Raw genomic sequence first — 21,707 nt, 5'->3', positions numbered from 1 at the left:
TATGTTAGAATGATTGTATAAAATAATAAAAAATGTTCTCATATGTTTAATTTTATTAGTTGTATGAAGAGAAATGCAAGACTTATACACTCAAAATTGCATAACATTGCTGAGGAAAATTAAAGGAAATCCAAATAAAAAGAGAAGATTTCCATATTCATGGGACTGAAAAAATAATGACTGTTGTTGGCATTGATACCAAAAATTTTATGGAAATGCACAGAATCCAAAACAGAAAAAAAAAACTTTGAAACATAACAATAAAGGGGAAGGATTTACTCTTCCTGAATTCAAAACTTTCTGTAAAAGTACAGTAATAAAGACAGTGCAGTGCAAGTATAAAGGTAGACATATATGTAAATGGAATAGAATTAGTTGCATAAAAGATAAAAAAAAGAAAATGTTCAAATCACAGATAGAGCCACCTTGGTGTTAATTGTTGTGTTATTTCTTGAATGGTTGTGCCCTGCCCCTCCTTTTCCTGTACTATCTCCATCTTTGGAGACAGATAAGGATGCTCCTTTCTTTCAGCTCAGCACATGCATGTCCACCAGGAATGTAAGTGGGAATGTAGTTTGGTGCAGCCATTATGGAAAACAGTATAGAGATTCCTCAAAAGATTAAAAATAGACTTACCATATGACCCAGGAATCCCACTCCTGGGCATTTATCCAGAGGGAACTTTAATTCAAAAAAATTCATGCACCCCAATGTTCATAGCAGCACAATTTACAATAGCCAAGACATGGAAACAACCTAAATGTTCATTGATAGATGACTGGATAAAGAAGCTGTGGTATGTTTATACAATTGAATACAACTCAGCCATAAAAAATAATAAAATAATGCCATTTGCAACAACATGAATGGATCTGGAGATTGTCATTCTAAGTGAAGTAAGCCAGAAAGAGAAAGAAAAGTACCATATGATATCACTTATATGTGGAATCTGAAAAAAAAAAAGGACAAACTTATTTATAAGACAGAAACAGACTCACAGACATAGAAAACAAACTTATGGTTACCAGAAAGAAAGAGGGTGGGAAGGGATAAATTGGGAGTTTGAGATTTGCAGATACTAACTAATATATATAAAATAGATAAACAAATTCATATTATATGGCACGTGGAACTATGTTTAATACCTTGTAGTAACTTATGGTTAAAAAGAATATGAAAATGAATATATGTATGTTCATGTATGACTGAAGCATTATGCTGTACACCAGAAATTGGCACAACATTGTAAATTGACTATACTTTAATAAAACACATATGTGTATATATATCACAGATAGAAATAGAAATCAAGCGATGAAGATCTGACACTTTAAAATTTTGAGATTAGTTCCAGGAGAGCTGCTGAGATAGTAGTAATTCTAGAAGGAGCAGTATTATAAGCATGAATCCAGTAGTCAGACAGATCCAGTTTCTAAGCCAGCTCAGCCTCATATCCGTTGTCAGACTGATAGTCTTTGGATACCTCACTTTTAATGGTGACACTGGCGATACCTAAATCACTGAACCATGCTGATGGTTAAATACAGTGGGTATTAGTTTTATATTGCAGCATAACACATTACCACAAGTTTACGGTTTAAAATATCACCCAATTATTATCTTAGAGTTCTATAATCAAGGGGTTGGCAGAACTGCACTCTTTTTTGAATGCTCTGGGAAAGACTCCACTGCCAAGTGCATTCAGGCTGTTAGAAGAATTTAGTTACTTGTAGTTGCAAAACAGGTCCCTGTTTACTTGACATGAGGTCCCCTCCATCTTTGAGCAAGCCGTGGCCTTGGAAGACTTCACGTGCTTCAAATCTCTGACTTTCCTTGTGCCTTCCTCTTCTGCCTCACAGGTTCATGGATCACGTTGGGTCCAACTGGATAAGCCAGGACAGTCTCCCAACTTTGACATCAACTAACTAGTAATCTTAATTACATCTGCAGCATCCATTTTGCTATGTAAGGCAACACATGCACAGTTGTGCGTTGTGCAGAATAGGAAACTTCTTGGGAGAGGAGTGCATAACTCTGCCTACCCTAGAATGTATGATTTGAGCCACATGTTTAACACATGGCAAGGGCTAATCATTTTCTGTGCAGTAGTAAGACAGCAGTATGTTCACTCTCCTCTGCCTTTTAAAGGGATGACTAGAGAAGGAAGTGGGGGAAGTTCTCTTCTTAATCAAACTGTCTTTTTCTCCATTCTGAAACTTTGAACTCTCGGAGCAGTGGAGTCTAGGAAGGCAGTAGGTGACGTATGAAAAAGTAGTCCACTAGCGTCAATTCCAGAAAGAGGAACGGTGGAAAAATGCAGACCTCACAACTAAGAATGGCATGTCTTCCTTTAAAGATGGACCTTAGTGACTCTTAAAGATGGACTTCAGTAAATGATTTCTTTGCAATAAAAAACACAGAAAAGAAGCACTTGAATGAAAAGCAGGAGGCTAGTCGGAAAGGGACAGTCTGGCCAAGGGAGCACAGTGGGCCTGTGAGCTCAGATGACCAGTGACATCATCAATAATCTGGACTACTGAATAGTTACTACACCTTATATGTTATGTTCCCAAGCGAGAAACCGGGCCTCTCACCTGCACCCTGAATTGTCACCAGTAGGAAAGAACCCAGGAGGCTGGTGGTGTGTTAAGAATTGGGATTAAAATGGTAACAGAGAATACAAGATTGCCTTTTTACTATTTTATTTGGAATACAAAAATAATCGGTAACTCTATAATGAGCAATGTACCTACCAACTAGTTTAGAAATAAGACATTACCCAACCCCGATTGCATTCCCCTCCCCAGTCCCCACTCCCCCAGAGAAGATAACGACTTTACTGCCATTGGCTCATTGATATGTTTTTCAGCCAGATCAAATATTGTCAAATTGCTCTCTGAATTGATTGTACTCAATTTTATTTCCACCAGTAATACTTGAGAGTTTCTATTGTTCCATATCCTCTTCTACACTTAGTATCATCACTTACTTTCTGCCAATCTATGGGTATAAAGTAGTTTTAATTAGTATTTCCATGATCAGTAGCAAATAGAACATTTAAAAATACTTTTAAATGGGATTATGGTGAAATTTTATATTTTATATAATTTCAGACTTAAAAGTTACAGAAAAGTGCAAGAAATCCTTGTGTACCCTTTACCATAATCCCTAGTTGTTTATATTTTGCCCCAGGTGTTTTGCCATTCTCTCTCTCTCTCAATTTGTGAAATCATGTCCCTTTTTGCTTACTTTTTCTTTTTTTTAAACATTTTTTATTGATTTATAATCATTTTACAATGTTGTGTCAAATTCCAGTGGAGAGCACAATTTTTCAGTTATACATGAACATATATATATATTCATTCCCACATTTTTTTTCTTTGTGAGCTACCATAAGATCTTGTATATGTTTCCCTGTGCTATACAATATAATCTTGTTTATCTATTCTATGATTTTGTGCTTACTTTTTTCTTAATTACTTACTTCTTTATTTCCTGAGAATAAAGACAGTCTCTTACAAACACACAGTATAGTTAACAAAAACCAGGAAATGTGATATTAATACAATACTATTATATAACCCAAAATTCATATTCAAAAATTTTCAATTGTCACAGCAATTTTCATACCCTTTTGTTTTGTTCTGTTTTTCTCCTGGGACAGAGTCAAATTCAGGATTATGCTCTGCATTTACTTGCCTTATCTTTTTAGTCTCCTTTAATCTGGGATAGTTTCTTTCCTTTCTGGGGTTAGTTGATCTCAGTATTTCTGAATGGTACATGCCAGAATGTTGTTCGAGTCTGCCTGACGTCTCCTCATGATAGATTAAGGCTGAACATTGTGACAAGAACATCCTGAAGTATGTGTCCTCAGTGATCATAATAGGAGACACACCAGGTTGCTCTACATCAGTATCAGTGATGCTAGCTTTGATAACTTGATTAAGTGGTATCTGCCAGGGTTTTATGCTGGGAATTTTTGCTTTTGTTATTAACCAATTAATAACTTGTAGGGGTATACTTTGAGAATATGTAAATATACTACTCTGCATTCAACTTTTTACTTACTTGTTTTAACATAGCTAGATGATTTTTCCCTTCATTTCATCTATGTGTACTATCTGGTATTCTAGTCCAAGGAAACTATTTCCCTTTACATTCATTCATCATTCACTCATTCGTATCAGTATAGATCAGGGATTGTCAAGCTACAGCTGTAGACCAAATCAAGCTAGTCACCTGTGCTTTTTTTTTTTTTTTTTTTTTTTATGGCTTGTGACCTAATGGTGGTTTTATAAATTTCAATGATTGAAAAATAATTAAATGAAGAATATTTTGTGGGGCATGCAAATTATATGATATTCAAATTTCAGCTTATATGTATGAATTTTTATTGGCACATGTTCATTCATTTATATATGTCTATGGCTGTTTTTGTACTACAATGGCCAGGTTGAAACATTGTGACAGAAATGATACTTGGCCCTGAACATGCTCCTTGCTTAGTGCCGTTGCTTGTCCCACTACAGGTCACAGTGATGTCTTTATAAGGCAACATCGTTTCACATGCCTCTATATGGTCATAATCAGATATTTTCTTTCTCTGTTACCCAGGTATACCTATCACATGAATACAAGTAAAGAAAAGTAAACTTTGAATGTCAAGTTTTTAAGGCACAGTGGATTATGGATTACTTTTATTAAAGAAATTGGTAAAGCATTATGTTTATTATACAACGACCCTACAGCTGTGTTAAAAGAATTTAATATCCATTAATATTACCAGATTAAGCCCTCATCAGAGTATTTCCAACTCACAAGGGAGAAACGGCCAGAAACAGTTTAAAATTTTCAACAGAATATCTCATCATAGAAGAATTGCTTCATAAGAATTAAAAATGAAAATGAAAGTGAAACTGCTTTCAAAATAATTGTGTCAGTGATTCATTTGTTAACCAAGCACAGTAGTAATTTATTGATATTGAGTTAATTAAAGTGATATTCAGTAAATCATCTGAAGAAATATGTCCAGAGAAAATAAACTTGCTTAAGACTGTAAATCAACCCTTGCCCATGAGTCTATTCTCATCTTTAGTAGACCTGTATTACAAAAAATAATTTGTATAGATGGGATTTCAAAATTGTAGAATAGATAAACAAGATTATACTGTATAGCACAGGGAATTATACACAAGATCTTATGGTAGCTCACAGAGAAAAAAATGTGACAATGAATATATATATGTTCATGTATAACTGAAAAATTGTGCTCTCCACTGGAATTTGATACAACATTGTAAAATGATTATAAATCAATAAAAAATGTTAAAAAATTGTAAGTTATTATTATTATTTTGTTAACAAAATTAACTAACTTTATTTTTGTTAATAAAATGTTGTGGAAATTTCTCCTGTGTTACATAAGCACTTTCATACTATCTTTGTTCTTACCTCTCAGCCTACAAAGCTAAAATATTTAGTATCTGGACCTTTACCAAAAACGTTTGTCTACCCCATTTTAGAAATAGATTTTCTTATTCTGTTCAAAAGTTGTAGCCCATGCTATCATTAGTAATTTTAATTTTGAAATTGTTCTAGAAGTGGTCAGTTGCAATATTTCAAGGTAGGCTCTGGTGTCCTTTTAAATATCTCCAGGATGTTGGTGTACTTCTTTACTTTCTGGTATAACAAGATGTTTCAGACTCATTAGTACTTTCTTTGCTCCATCTCTGTGATTAGTCATTTCTCCTGAGTCCTCTTCATAGAAAATGGTATTTAGAAACCAAGAACTTGGCTTTATTTGTGCTCACTGCTCTGACTTCTCATTGCTTTTATGTCCCCCAGCAGACAGACATAGGAAATATAATATGGTACAATTTGATGTGATAAGATATGATGTGTTCCCAATTACCTTAATGCTATAAGTTCTTAAAAGACATAAGAAGACAAGATAAATTGATTACTTAGAGTGAGGAAGATGAACTAGTTATTTTATCACAAATATACACGGCTTTCTAAATTCTTTCTTCCATTTTGCCTTTGCTTAATACTTTGGACGGACAATTATTGGAATAGGGACCATTCAAAACCTTAAAAAACCAAGATTTCACTAAGCTTTGGAAAGTTCCATGGAAAAAAGACTACTAATATTATTAGTTGCTACATATACCATATCACTTTTTGGTATATAAATGAGAAAGCTAAAACAATGCCTTCGATAACTGATGCAGTACTGTTTTTTTTTTTTTTTAACTTGTGTTCCTACAGACTAATCTAGAGAGAAAGAATGGAGGAAAGATCTCAGAGCATCTCAAAAGACCCCTAGAGAGTTTAGTTCAATGAAAATTCATGTTATGAATTCAGAAATTCTTAGCTGAGCTATTAATTTAAATAAATATTCTATTACCATCGATTTCTACATTTCAGGCTATGCCACTCTCATGAAATGGATTAGCATTTAATTTACAAACATTATGTGAAACAAGAGTAGTTCGAACATTTAAAAACTTAATGTACCCTCAGGTTAAACCCTAGTTCATACCAGTAAAGATTTGTACATTGAAAGAATTAAAAATATCCTCTAGGATCAAATACTGTGTTTAGTGGAAATCTGAGAATCATTAGCAAAGAAGAGCTTATGTGGGTTAGGTAACTGAAGAATGAATGAGAACTCCCAAGAGATGTTAGTACAGATTTGAGACAAATGCTCATTGTGTAGAATACAGAAAATATAGGCTGAATCTTCCATAATGTCTCAAAAATAGAGTGAAAGGGCATCATTTAGGGGATGGACAACTCTGAGCATTTTGAAAAATGAATTTCAACACTCAGTGAGTTTATAAGACCCTTGGAAACTTCCATAGGCATAGCCAGTTTTACATAAGATGTTACAAATAAAGAAATGAAAAATGCACACCAGCTCTCTGAGATAGGTTGGAAAAGATTTTAATAAAAATTTCATGACCAACAAAGTTGCCTTTACAGTTTTCAAATACATCCTTTTTTGTGTGTTCTTTACTTGTCAACATTACGTAAACATGCCTACTCGTTACATAATGCTCTCTTGAGTATTGCCAACGGTTTTGATTACTTTGCTGTTTCTGAATAACATGATGTTCTTTTCTAATGTTATCATAATCTTACTCAATTTGTCCAAACTGATCTACCTGCCAAAGCCATGGAACAGCACTCATTGGTCAAGACAAATTCTTCACAGACTATTTCTTCCTCAGCAGCACACCAACCCCTACCATCCCTAATTAAATCAGAAGCGGATTTTGCTTCATCAGTGCATCTGTAACAGTGAGTAGTGAAAGGGTAGGCTTGGCCGCTTTCAGCTTTCCCCCTCTATTCAGCATACAAATGTATTATGTTTTTCTCCTCAGTTTTCTGTTTTGTCTTCTGGAATTTGGTGCAAGAATAAGGAGAAACAAGATGTCCTTTCTCTTTACAGTCACTTTCTCCTTTATTAATAAAAAAAAAGATACAGTATATCTCTTGACAATGCTGAGATCCTGTTTGAATCCACCCCAGATCCCACTCTTTTTCTCTTGTTTCTGTGACAAACAGCTCTTTTAATTCTCTTTCTCCTGAGATTGTGCAAGACAGACTAAACTATAAACAGCAAAGAAGGAATGATGTTCAGAATGTTCAAGAGGGCTGCCTGACACTCTTTCAACTTTTCTCAACATTCAGAGTTTGTGGACTTGCTGATTTTTAAAAGGTGTCTGGGGTGACATAAATTCTGATTCTACCAGTCTGAAATAGGGCCTACAACATGAAAGGTTATCCAGACTCCCAGGTTATTCTAATACAGGTGATTTTTTCTCTTACTCAGGAAAACGCTAACTTTTGCCTTCCTCTATTGATCAAGTGAGTTAGATTGTTTGGAAGAAATAAATGTTGTTTCTTGACCATGCAATTTCAACAAAGCCATAGTGGCAACTTTTTAACAGATTTATTTTCTTGGTGTGCAGAGAAATTTTTAAAAATTACATAACTGAAATATATGCTGGTTCTAAATCTAACATTATTAGAACTTCTGGGATTCCCTCATCCATTTAACGTTTAGGAATAGATTCCTCTGCAGATCAAAACTAAAATGAGGTATCACTCATTGTAGATACCTCAGTAAGAATGGCCATCATTAAAAAGCCCACAAATAAGTGCTGGAGAGGGTATGGAGAAAAGGGGACCCTCCTACACTGCTGGTGGGAATGTAATTTGGTGCAGCCATTGTGGAAGACAGTATGGAAATTCCTCAAAAAACGATAAGTAGACTTACCATATGACCCAGCAGTCCCACTCCTGGGCATTTATCTGGAGGAAATTCTAATTCAAAAAAGCACATGTACCCTGATGTTCATAGCAACACTATATACAGTAGCCAAGATATGGAAGCAACCTAAATGTCCATCGACAGTGACTAGGTAAAGAAATTATGGTATATTTATACAATAGAATACTACTCAGGGATAAAAAAAGAATAAAATAATGCCATTTGCAGCAACATGGATGGACTCAGAGATTGTCATTCTAAGTGAAGTAAACCAGAAAGAGAAAGAAAAATACCGTATGATAGCAATCATATGTGGAATCTAAAAACGAGAGAAAAGAGAAAAGAAGACACTAATGAAGTCATCTACAATGTATAGATCAAAAATATAAAATATAAGAAACTGTGGAAAAGAGTTTAAAATCATGGACTCTGGCCACATAGTCTGGCATCAAATCTTACAGCTCTGCTAGTTGGGAAATCTTTAACAGTTTGCTGAACATCTTGTCCCTAAATTTCCTCATCTTTAAACAATGGTGATAACAGTACCTCTAGACACATTGGGTAATAGGAAGATAAAATGATGTAACACGTTAGGTGGCTAGTATGGTAAATGAATTGATAAACATATGACATTTACACGGTGCTTGGCACATACTGAACACTCAGGAAGTCTTAGTCCTTATTGTAAAATACCAAGAACTTGTAAAGTGTTATATTTGTTTTTACTTGTAGGTAATAATTATGGACAACACAGATGTAAAATTATTGAAATATAAAGGCTATTACTTTGAAGGTTCTTCGGCTGATGTTGATTTTCTGGAGCATCTAGATGACTTTGAAATTAGAGATGATGATGTCTTCATAATTACATATCCAAAATCTGGTAAGTCTGAGGAGTGGGCCACCTGTTTTATTCTTCACGCTGATCTTGTCATACATGTGTACAGTGTGCCTCTTTCCAGACACTGACAGCAGCCCAGCCTATTATTAGTCAAACTTTGAGGATCAGAAGAGAGGTTAAATAAATCTCAAATCTATGATATAAAGTCATTTGAAATGCTTATATTGTCATTTCTGTTAGCAGTTATGAAGAAACCAAATACTGAGTCAATAAGAAATATTTGGTAAATGCTGACCTATAGACTTGGTCTGAGAATGAAAGAAAATATATTTAAAAACTCAGTAGGATTTTTGTTAGCAGCATATCTCAGCCAGAACTAATTCAGAATATGACTTCTAAGTATTCTAATTGCTTTGTATTTCCATATAATAATAAAATAAATTTGATGAAAACAAATTGCTCTCAACATGACATTCCCAAATCAACTTATTTTTTATATTAACACTTTTTAGAACATAAGATGACTGGTGTATTGAGGCAATATTGTACGGAGTGGATAACTTTCTCAAAGATACACTGGAATCTAAGTCTTTAATAGAAATACAATTATTTCTGATTTTTATGAAAGTGCTCCAGTTTTTCCCTTTACCATCTACTTTGAAATCCGTGACCTTATTTACTTTCCCTAAATTAGTAACACATTCCTTTACCCTTAGATTCTTCCCCTCTGCCAGACTTATCAACATATCTCATTTTTTTTTTCTCCCTTAGTTGTCAGTGGCATCTCAGTTTGCTTAGTTTGAGTTCAAGCACTGTAGTCCATAAAACAGTTTTTCCTTTACCCTTAATTTTGCCCAAGTATTTGGAAAACACTCACCAATCCTCAGCCCCGTCTGCTGGGTTCTTGCTCAACTTGGGAGAGATTAGTGAGTTTCCCCAGAATTCACTAAAAACTGTATCAAATCTGTCATGTAGATAAGTCAGTTTAGTAGTGACATTTGCAAGATTTTGACATTTCACGTCCTCTCAGGGCATTGATAGTATTCATGAATATAGATGCAAAAATTCTAAATCAAAATAAATCAAGCAATGTTTAAAAAATACTCTATGACTAGGGTGGGTTTATTTCAAGAGTCAAGATTTGTTTAAAGATTTATTAATGTAGTTCAACCATATTACTGGAGTATAAGAGAAAGCCTATCATATCATCTCAATAGTTAGGAACAAGCATTCAATAACATTCAGCAGCTTTTCATAATAGAAATCATTAGCAAACTAAGGAGAAAAGGGAATTTCCTTAACTTGATAAACAGAATGTACCCAAAACTACCAACAAATATCATGTGCAACAGTGACACAGTTAAAATATTACATTTAAAATTAGGAACGAGACAAGAATGCCTACCTCTGTTATGCAACATTGTATGGGAAGACCTATACTACACAATAAGTTAACAAAAAAAAAGTGAAAGAGGACTTGAGCTCTTAATTTGTCTATAATTCTAAAAGACAAAATTCTCAGAAAAGTAACTAAGGAAGGAGAAACAGAGGTGGTCAGAGGAAATTGTGAAAACAGACTTTACTTGAAATACAGGACAGAAAAGGAGTTGAAAGGTTAATCTCAATCACTACTACTGTGAAACACCACAGCTCTTCAGAGTAAAAAAAACTGAGTCCTTGATTTCATGTTTACTAATTTTAACGCAAAATACATACAAACAAAAATTTTGGACAAGTTTATTGGCACCTTCAGGGTGGTAAAAAGAAATAAAAATCTCCAAATATTTTGAGATGTGTGGCATGATAATTGACATATATTTTTAAAAATTAATTTAGGGTTGAAAACAAGATTATTTATTTTTACAGGTACCATATGGACTCAGCAGATATTAAGCTCAATTTATTTTGAGGGTCATCGTAACAGAGCTGAAACTGTGGAAACAATTGACAGAGTCCCCTTCCTGGAATACAATATGCACAAGATGGACTATCTCAAGAGACCATCTCCTCGCCTCTTCAGTTCTCACATCCCATATTATTTAGCACCAAAAGATCTCAAGAACAAAAAGGCTAAAGTATGTCACAGAAATACAAACAAAAATGATTTCTGTAAATACTGCTCTCCAGTCCCATTCATCCATATCCTTTCAAATGTGTTTATTATAATTTTTCTGATCCTACTTTACACATTAAAAGTATTATGAAATTATAAGTATATACATGAATTGGGATCTCACACACATTGTTTGCAGTGTAATTATATGATGTATAGCAAAAATTATTTTGTCACCACTTAAAATTCCATTCTTTTTAATGATTTAGTAGGATTTTATTGTATGGCTATATATATTGATCGTGTAATGATGAACAGGTAAGTTATAGAAAATGTACAAACTATATTGCAATAAACATTCTTATAGATTTTCTCACTTTTTTATTGCAAATATCGTCCCAATTAATAGTTTACCTTTAAAACTTGTTGAATGTTTCCATTTCATGTAACCAACAAATCAATCTTTCCTTCATAGTTTCTTGCTCTTGAGTCTTGCTATATAAACACTTCCCAGCCAGAAAGATTGTGCAAATACTTTCAGGTTTTTTCTAAATAACTTTGAATCTTTATTTTTTACACTTAATTATACATTATATCTAATACTGCAGGTGACTTGAATATGACCATTGTATGATATTTGTTAAGGGGGTTGGCTAATTGACTCAAATATGATGTAATTACTTAGTCTTTCCCTACTGCTTTTCTTAATATATTGTTATTGAAGTATAGTCAGTTTACAATGTTGTGTCAGTCTCTGGTGTACAGCACAATACTCCAGTCATATAGGAACATACATATATTCATTTTCATATTCTTTTTAACCATAAGTTACTACAAGATATTGAATTCTGTGATTACGTCTTTTTCATTTATTGGTAGTGATGAAAAACTGTGTATCCTTTCCTTTGTACATTTTTCAGGATATCAACAGTTTTTTATCATTTTGGGGGGGTTCAAAAAACTACTTTATTTTAAAAAATAATTTAATGATTTTTTACTTTAGTGATTTCTCCTCTTATTTTAATTAATATTTCCTCATATTTTGTTTGAATATATTTTTGTCATATTTAATTAAGTGCTATAATGATCGATGTCCAATATTTATTTCTATAATATTGACATTTTAAAATGATTACTGTCTTTTTCACTATTGCTATGAGAATAATGTTGTTAGTATATAAATATATAAACTATCTTTTCAGTTTTAATTTGCTGCTTGGCCCAAATTATTCTGAATAATTTTTATTTCCAAATAAAATATTTTTAAATGTTTATAAAATTAAAATTTTTTTTCCATGTTGATTATTCTTATTATGAAATTATCACTAGGTAAGGATATAGTAAGAGTTCTAATTTTTGAAATTCATTAAGAAGTTTTATGGCCAATTACATGATCAATTTTTCAATACATTTCATAACTACAATAAAAAATGATGTATATTCTCTACTTGGGACACTAACAGAAACATATATAAAATAAATTTGGTTAAATAATGTTGTAAATTAATTATGTTAATCATTTTATACTAATGTCTAAAGATAACTGTGTAAATCTCTCATTATGGTTGTTGCTAAATTGAAATCTTTACAGACTTTCTAGAATTTGTGCTATTTACATTTTTCTATTAAGTAATTCAGTATATAGTCTCCTATACTGCTGGTCATTGCAAACAAATTATATGTTGTCCTAGCGAATCATTTGGCTTTAAATTCTACTTAACTATATATTATTGCTTGTTTTCTCTTTCCCTGAGGTTTTGACACATGCCTTTTCTCGTTCTTGATTTTCAGTGTTACTTTTGACTACTGTATAATTTTGCATGTTATGTAATTCTACAAGATCTATACTTTCCCCTCATTGAATACTTAGGCTATTCCAATATTTTGTTATCATAACACATGCTGCTCTGAACATAATTAAGTTCCCTAGTGTACATGAGCACGAACTTCCCTAGAGTTTACACCCAAGAATAGAATTCCAAAGACACAAAGTACAAAAACATTCAACTATATATGATTATGCAATTTTTTTTAAACCAAGCAATTGCAGCATAAATGCTGAAACCAGTAGTGTATGAATTTCTATTTTTCTCTTAGTAATTTTTCCAATCAAACTTCTTAATTTTTATCAATTTGGTTATTATAAAATGCTATCCTAACTTGATCTTAGTTTACATTTATTTAATCAATGATGAAATTAAGCCATTTCTGATATGTTTATTGTCCTTAATTATTTCTTATTCAATGAAATAATTGTAACCTTTGCCAATTTTTTGGCAAAAGTTATTATGTTGTTTGTCTTTTTCTTAGTGATTTGTTGTATGTTACAAATATATATGTGTGTACATACATATATATAAAATTCTAGATACTAATCTATTATTGGTATTTGTGTTGCACCTCTTATATTTTCTTGATTTTTGTAATAATATGGTATAGTTTAACTAAGAGCATTGTTAATTTTAATGAACTCCAACTGATACATTTTTATGTATTTCTATATAAGAATGTTTTTCTTATTTAGTATGTAGTTTTTTTTACCGAAGACCAGAAATATAGTCTTTATTTTTTTGGGTGTCAAAGTTTTGCTTTCAAATGTAAATTGTTAATCCATTCGTATATGTGCTTTTATACATGTGTGAGGTAAAAATACATTTTATTTCCCTTTTTTTTTTTCCTATATGGACTATTATTTATTTTCTATATGGACTGTTAAATAGGTTTTCCTTTTTTCACTGATCTCCAATGCTAGTTTGTCTGGATATCAAACATCAGTTACTGCTCACAAGAGGTAAACATCTTCTATGTAGGTAATTTTCAAATTTAATCAACTTACATTAAACAATTTCACTTTTAGCAATCAGTTCTAAATGCTTCCACAAGTGAAAAGTCATAAGAATAAAGTTATTTATTGCAGCAGTCTTTTTTTTTTCAGGTTATCTCTCTTTTTTTTTTTAACTTTTTTTTATTGATTTATAATCATTTTGCAATGTTGTATCAAATTCCAGTGTAGAGCACAATTTTTCAGTTATACATGAACATACATATTTTCATTGTCATATTTTTTTCTCCATGAGCTACCATTAGATCTTGTATATATTTCCCTGTGCTATACAGTATAATCTTGTTTATCTATTCTACAATTTTGAAATCCCAGTCTATCCCTTCCCACCCTCCGCCCCCTTGGCAACGACAACATAACACCATTTGCATCAACATGGATGCTTCTGGAGAATGTCATTCTAAGTGAAGAAAGCCAGAAAGAGAAAGAAAAATACCATATGAGATCACTCATATGTGGAATCTAAAAAAAAAAAAAAAAAAAAAACCCACAAACAAAGCATAAATACAAAACAGAAATAGACTCGTAGACATAGAATGCAGCAGTCTTTTTGATAGCAAAAACTTGGGAACAACTTAGTTTCCATGAGTAGCAACCTGGATTAAAAAATATTTTCATTCATATAATGAAATACTAAGTTGGTATTTTAAAAACTGTAAGGATAAACAAGAATTGTTCAAATTGTTTCATTATTTTCCCTGCAGATAATTTATATCTACAGAAACCCTAAGGATGTTTTGACCTCATACTTTCATTTTTCAAATTACTTGGTTACATTAGAAGCTTCAGATAACATGGAGCAATTCATGGAAAGGTTTCTAGAAGGAAAAGGTAACTATGAATTTATTTGTCAAGCAAAATGTTTATAAGTCAACGTTGCCATTTAGCCAAATTCTCAAACCCAGGGAAGATATTTTATGGAGATGGAGAAGGGTAATCATAGAAGGTGGAATGCACACAAGTGGTCACTGTTGTCTGTCTACTTAATCTGCCACCCAATGGCTTTTTTTTTTTTCACCAGGACAACTCTGGGGATTGTCAAGGTTGCAAAAGCATACTGTCTAAGAAAAATTTTGGCAGGAGAATAAAAGAACCACAAAAGGTCTAGCAATTTAACTTAGCTAGATCCAAAACTAGATACATGGGGTCCAGGGTAGCTAATTATCTAGGTGGGTGTAGTTTTTATCATAGCTCTGGGGTAGGCCTTGTAAGACAACTGTGGAAGTCTCATTCTAACACTGAGAAGGATAGACCGATGCAAGAGGCTTGTGGAATGTGGAATCAGGGCTCTCACACACTTAGAAGTTTATATTCAGGACTGTCTTGTTGTAGGTAAATAAAGTTGTTATCCACAGATCTTTAAATAGACAATAATAGGAGAAATAAAGACATGTCTTCAGGAGGAAGAAGTAGGAAAAGTAAGTGGCTAACCTTAAAGAAGTCTTCAAAATTAGTCCTTTGGGATTCTCTGCTCTGTATCACTGCTTTCCTACAGACATAGAGTAACTCTCAAAGGTAAGTTTCTATCAAAATAGTTTAATTGTTTCCCACAAGACCAGTTTTTAAAGATACTATAGATGTCCAGTGGTTTGGAGCTTAATTTGCTTTCTGATGATCTTCAAGCAGAAAAACCATACTATAGTTTGCTATATTATAAATGCAACATCTTTACCTTATTATTTATTCATTTTCCACAGTGGTAGGAAGCCTTTGGTTTGATCATGTCAGAGGCTGGTATGAGCACAGACACGACTTCAATATTCTGTTCATGATGTATGAGGAGATGAACAAGGTAAGAGAAGAAGGTTATTAATTTTTCATTACTTTTTTGAAAACTTTTCTTATCTTGGTTTCAATGAACCACATTCTCCTAGTTCTCTTTGTACTTAACTACATTTCAGGCTGCTTTTGTGGGGCTGGGTTTTTTTTTTTTTTTTTTTTTTTTTTTTTTGCCAATCCATTCATTACTTGTCTTCCTCAGGGCTCTCTTCTCACAGTACACACTCATCATTGGTGATTCCTTCTCATGTAGTAATAAAGGCAAACTCAGTTGTGTAGAACACCCATAGTTTAAGAGAGAAAGGGCACTGGGGACCACGGGGATGAGACACCACTAAGATGTGGCTAATTAGCAGAGGTGAATGTGTGTCCTAGGTTGCAAGTTAGTCTTATTTTTGAAAGAAAGTCTTGAAACCTAGCTTTCCTGTGAAATCACATAATGTTTATTCTTTGTCATCCAATTAAAGCTGTCTTAAAATGTTGCATAAACCACAAAACACATTAAATTGCACTATTTTGTAATCTCTGATTGACATGTTCATTCCCTAAGATGGAATTTATTCACTTATTTCTTCAAAAATTATTGAATGCCTAATATGTGACAGGCACTAAATTATGAGAAAAAGAGGACTGAACCTTTAATTCATAGATCTCATCATCTAGCAAGGAAGACAGGTGTTCCCAAGCAAGTATATACAATTAAAACTATGATAAGTATTATTAAGAAAAACTGCAGATATGATATGATTAGGTGGAATAAGAGGATCTGGTACTATCAAAGTTGATAGGCAATGTTTTCTGAAAAAAGTAATGTGAATTCTGCAAGCTAATGAATTAAGAAAAGGAGAGAGCAAAAAGAAAATTCTAATGCAAGGAAAAAGAATGTGCAATTTCCTGAGAGGTTAAAGTGCATGACATCTTTGAAGAATGAAGCAAGAAGAAAGGTAAGGCAAAGTATTAAAAGATTAAGAGAGAGAGGTATATACGAGCCAGAGTGTTCAAGGTCTGTAGACTTTTATTATACATTTATTTAATAAACGGTGGTGATTTCTTTCATCCTAAGAGCAGTAAGAAGGAAATCAGTGGTACAATTACAATTTTCAGAAAATATTCCCATCTGTGGATTGAAAATGATAGTAGTGAATATAGGCAAACTAGTTAGATACCAGTGTGGTAACAGACTGAAAATTAATGACGCTTTGGATTAGAGTGGTATCTTTGAGAATGGTGAGAAGGTAGCATATTAAGACATATGTTTAAGGTCAAAAGGAAAGGGATCATATATGGGAAAAATGATAGAGAAGTATTAAGGATGCTTCCTTTATTCTGGTTCATAGATCTGTGTTGATAATGGGATCATTCATGAAGGTGTTTAGGTAACACTGAATCTCAGAGGAGAAGATTATGAGATTGGTTTTACAATTATTTGTGTCTTTTAAAATATTTTTAGCAATATTTTGTAGTTTTCAATACACAAAGCTTTCACCTTCTAGGTTAGGCTTATTCCTAATTATTTTATTCTTTTTGATGCAATTGCAGATGGAGTTATTTTGTTGATTGACTTTTTGGATTGTTCACTGTTAGTGGATAGAAATACAACTGATTTTGTATATTAGTTTTGTATCATGCAAATTTGCTCAACTTGTTTATTAGTTCTAACAGATTTTTTGTGGGATCTTTATGGTTTTCTATGTATGAAATCACGTTGTCTGTGAACAGAGATAATTTTACATCTTTTCCAATTTGGATGCCTTTTATTTATTTTTCTTGCCTAATTGTTTTGGCTAGAACTTCCAGTACCATGCTGAATAAAAGGGATGAGGATGGGCATCTGTGCCTAGTTCCTGATCTTAGGGGAAAATCTTTGAGTCTTTGATATATTTGATATATGGCCTTTTTATGCAGAGGTAGTTTCCGTCTATTCTCAGTTTGTTGGGTGTTATTTTATCATGAAAAGTGTTGGATATTGTCAAATGCTTTTCCTGCATCAAATGAGACGGTTATGTATTTGCTTTTCCTTCATCTGCAAACATGGTATCTCATTCATTAATTTTCATTAATTATGTCAATCATCTTTGCATGCCAGAAATAAATCCAGCTTTGTCACGGTGTATAATCCTTTCACTATGTGACTGAATTTGTTTTATTGCTAACTTGTTGACCAATTTTGCAGCTTACTTTTAAAAGTGATAGTGGTTTTTAGTTTCCTTTTCTTGTAGTGTTTTCCTTTCTAGAGTATAAGGTAATGCTGGTGTTATTGAATGAAACTGGAAGTATTCCCTCCACTTTAAGTTTTTGGAAGAGGATGAAGACATTCTTACATAAAGAAACATTATTTAAATGTTTGTTACAAATCACCAGTGAAACTTTCTATACCTGTTTTTTTTTTCCTTTTTTTATCGTATTTAATTAGTCATTATTCTTTTTATTAGGAAATTGTGGACACTTAACAAGGACAAATATCACGTAATTGATCACTTAACATTCCCCAGCACCTGGCACATTTCCTGAAACATAGAAGATATCCTACAATTTTTGATTAAATAAAAAAATGAAGATGAGCTAACCTCATAAAATCCAACAGTAGGAAGCTCTAAAAAAGCTGGCAACAAGAGCACTCATTTTCATAGAAGGAGTAATAAAGGAATATATCCTTGTCCTATTTTAGATTTAGAATAAGTCCAATCAGTTTTAGTTTTCCAAAATGTGATAAAGATGTGGCCTGAAACTCCTGCATTCCTTTTAGCTTAACATTTTTTCATACTCACAATTCTTCTAGGATCTCAGAAGTTCTGTGCTTAAAATCAACCATTTTCTTGAGAAAGAACTGAGTGAAGAGGATCTGGATGCTGTTGTGAATCAGGCTACATTTCAGAACATGAAGTATAACCCACAAGCTAATTATGATGGAATTTTGAAACATGAAATTGGGACAAGAACAAATGATGGACATTTCCTGCGCAAAGGTGAGGCTCAGCGATTTAAAGAAGCAGAAGTGTTGAGAGTTTCCTCGAGCCGTTGGCCCCAACACTAATTAAGAAGTGCATCCAAATGTCTCTCCAAGCATTGCTATTTGGTCCCTAGAGAGTAACAAAACTCTTAATTGAAAATGGCCCTGAAAAGTGTTATCAGGAAACAGATCAGTCCTTTAGTAAAGGGCCTGACACTTGAAACTGATGATTAAATGTTAGGTTCCTTCTAGTTTGTCCCTTACACTTCAACATTTGTTAGTAAAATCTTATCTGAAAGCAAAAGATATACAGGACCAAGAGAGCTCCAACTCTTACTTTTCTGTATTTCTCTTAGAACATACTCAAAGTTAAAACGTATCTGGGTGTGAGAGAGGGCATTTGCATTACTGTTATTTACTCATGTACACATTTCTTTATTGTAACAAGTAGATTTATAACACATTAATACAATCTGCTATGAATATGGTTATTCAGCAACATGCAATAAATTTTGATTGTGTTCCTAAGCTCAACATTTTTAAATTTAACCTTTAATGTACATTATTCTAAAACATAACTGGTACATCTTTTATTCTCTAATGTATTCAGAACTTAACATTATGATGATTGACACTGATTAATTTAGTTATGTAAAGATCTATTGAAATTGCTTAGATACTGATAGTTTTAAAAAATCACTGGTTCTTCTTTGTCCCATTTATTATTACCTTTCTTTTCTCATTGCTCAACTAGATCAGAAACAAAGCATTCCTCATGTATATAACAGCTTGCTAACTGTGCCAATTGCCAATAATTAAGATTATGAAGAATTTGATAGGTGAAGATGTTAAATTGTTCATCTTTATTTTAAAATGGGCTTAATGTTGGTTTCAAACTTCAATCAGGTAAAACTGTAACAATGACAGTTGGGCACCCTCTGTGATTTTGACTTTATTACTTAATAATCTTTGTTTCATATTTTCAATTTTGAGAATAAATACTTATCCTAAAGGGTTGTTACAAATTATATTACATGATAGATGTAATTTGTCAAATACAGTGCCTGGAGTTTAGTAAAATGTATTTCAATATTTTAATTTCCACATATATCTTAGTTTGGTTTTTTCCTTTTAAAGGAAGGTTATCCTTTAATGGGCATTGGTGGTAGAAGTCTAACAGATAAGGATCAAGACTATAACTCTATTATTTCTGTTGCTACATCCTAAGTTTGTTTCTTAGCTCACCCTTGTATAAGGAAAGGTATCAAAACCCCATGGAGAACTAACAGATATTCAGCTTGGCTTGGAGATGAGATTAAATTGTGTTGGAGGAAACATTTGCCCTGACATCATCTTACCCAGGTGTTATTCATGTGCTTGTCCCACTAGGTACCATTGGAGACTGGAAACATCACTTGACTGTGGACCAAAATGAAAGATTTGACAGAATATTCCATAGGAAAATGAAAGATTTTCCCTTGAAGTTCATCTGGGATACAAATGAGGAGTAGAACCAATGCAAAAAGTATCTTATAAAAATCAATTAGTTAGAGAGCATATTTTAATATGTGTACTAATTTGTGTTTTTCTTACAAATGTTAATTATAAAACTTTATTAATAAACAAAATGAGTAAACTCCTTAGATTGATTGACATGAGTTTGATGAAATTTTGAAATTTCAAAAATTAAAATGATTTGGAAGATACTCTACATTGTTATCCTGTAAAGTGAAAGAAAGAAAGGATGTAATATGAGTTGTAAGTATCTTGAGAAAGTCTTCAGCAGTGTGTATTTTTTTCTTATCTACAAATAAATTTAGGATCAATCAAACATTAAAATCCTTTCATTCTTCTAATTAAATTTTAATTATTTGGTTTTATATCAATGTTTATGTCAAATAAATAGAGAAATCACATGAAACAGAAAAATCTGTTAAATAATTTACCACAGCACAATGTTTACACTAAAGATCAAAGTTTCAAAGGTGGATAAATCATCTGATGGTTCAATCAGGTAACTACTTGAATAAAAAAAATTGTATCTATAATATATAACTCATTAACTAATTCCATATGTATCCATAATAAGTGAGTCAATAACTAATTTTGTGTATAATAGTTAAATATTTAAAATAAAGTCTCTTTGAATAACTAGAAGAATATAGGTGAATCTGATCATAATTCCCAAATGGGGGGAAACTTGTGAAGCATAAACCAGTGGAATAAAATTGAAAGAAAAAGTCTAGTAAATTTAAAATCAAACATTTCAAGGCACCACTTTCCATGACAATCAACAAATGGAAAGAACTCAGTGTTCATGTGCAGTAAGGTAAGTAAGTAAATTGTGGCACACATACATGGAAACACTATACATATCAGTAAGGATGTATGAATTACAACTACATGGGAAATGTACATGCATCTCAGAAATATGCTACTTATTGGGAAAGAAAGGCAGACACTTACTGCATGAGTTATTACACAAGTTTAAAAGTAGGTAAATTTGATCTATGGGTTTAGAAGGAGAGTGGTTACTTTGGTGAGTGGTGTAGTAACCCGTCAGGCAACTGAGAGAATTCTTGAGGTTGTGCGCATATTCTGGTTTTTAATCTTAGTGCTGATTCCATAGGTGCAGTCACTTTATTAATATTCATCAGGCTCTGTATGTGTAATTTGTGATTTTTTCCTTTATTTTGTCATATATTAATAACATTTGTGACTAATTCATAAACATGAAAACATTTATAAGACCATGCAAACAAAAAGCTTGCAGTTCATAGAAAAGTCAAAGCATTGATTTATAATAAGCAAAATTTAAAAACTGGAGAATGCTCGTTGTTAGAGAGAGTAAGATGAATCACATTTTCTCATATAAGTTGTGGAAATGGCATTCAGTTCAAATATTATTTATAGCAATTTTGAAACAGAATCAAAAGTCTTAAAATAGTTACATCCTATAATCTC

The 21,707-nt window shown here is 32.6% G+C and overlaps 1 protein-coding gene across 2 annotated transcripts; it reads left to right on the top strand.

The window, feature by feature from the left end:
- Positions 1-7,147: 7,147 nt before the first annotated feature.
- On the top strand, positions 7,148-20,905 carry LOC105077157 (amine sulfotransferase). Of its 2 annotated transcripts, none has more exons than XM_010965463.3 (7): positions 7,148-7,302; positions 9,011-9,161; positions 10,986-11,194; positions 14,719-14,845; positions 15,712-15,806; positions 18,573-18,759; positions 20,133-20,905. In XM_010965463.3, exons 2-7 carry the CDS (start codon positions 9,020-9,022, stop codon positions 20,252-20,254), a joined length of 882 nt encoding a protein of 293 aa, XP_010963765.1. In that variant the 5' UTR covers positions 7,148-7,302; positions 9,011-9,019; the 3' UTR covers positions 20,255-20,905. The 2 variants fall into 2 exon arrangements, with proteins under 2 accessions (XP_010963765.1, XP_010963764.1); XM_010965462.3 differs by having other exon boundaries at positions 7,166-7,317.
- Positions 20,906-21,707: the final 802 nt, after the last annotated feature.

The sequence above is a fragment of the Camelus bactrianus genome, chromosome 8, assembly GCF_048773025.1.
Source record: "Camelus bactrianus isolate YW-2024 breed Bactrian camel chromosome 8, ASM4877302v1, whole genome shotgun sequence".
Taxonomy (NCBI): domain Eukaryota; kingdom Metazoa; phylum Chordata; class Mammalia; order Artiodactyla; family Camelidae; genus Camelus; species Camelus bactrianus.
Note: the sequence above shows the minus strand (reverse complement) of the source record. Positions and strands in the feature narration are given on the sequence as shown.

Bases quoted from the DNA above. Each gene is read 5' to 3' on its own strand.
- LOC105077157 (XM_010965463.3), top strand. From the start codon at position 9,020: ATGGACAACACAGATGTAAAATTATTGAAATATAAAGGCTATTACTTT. The intron at 11,195-14,718 runs GTATGTCACAGA...TTTTCCCTGCAG, and splicing joins TCAAGAACAAAAAGGCTAAA to ATAATTTATATCTACAGAAA. The intron at 14,846-15,711 runs GTAACTATGAAT...CATTTTCCACAG, and splicing joins AAGGTTTCTAGAAGGAAAAG to TGGTAGGAAGCCTTTGGTTT.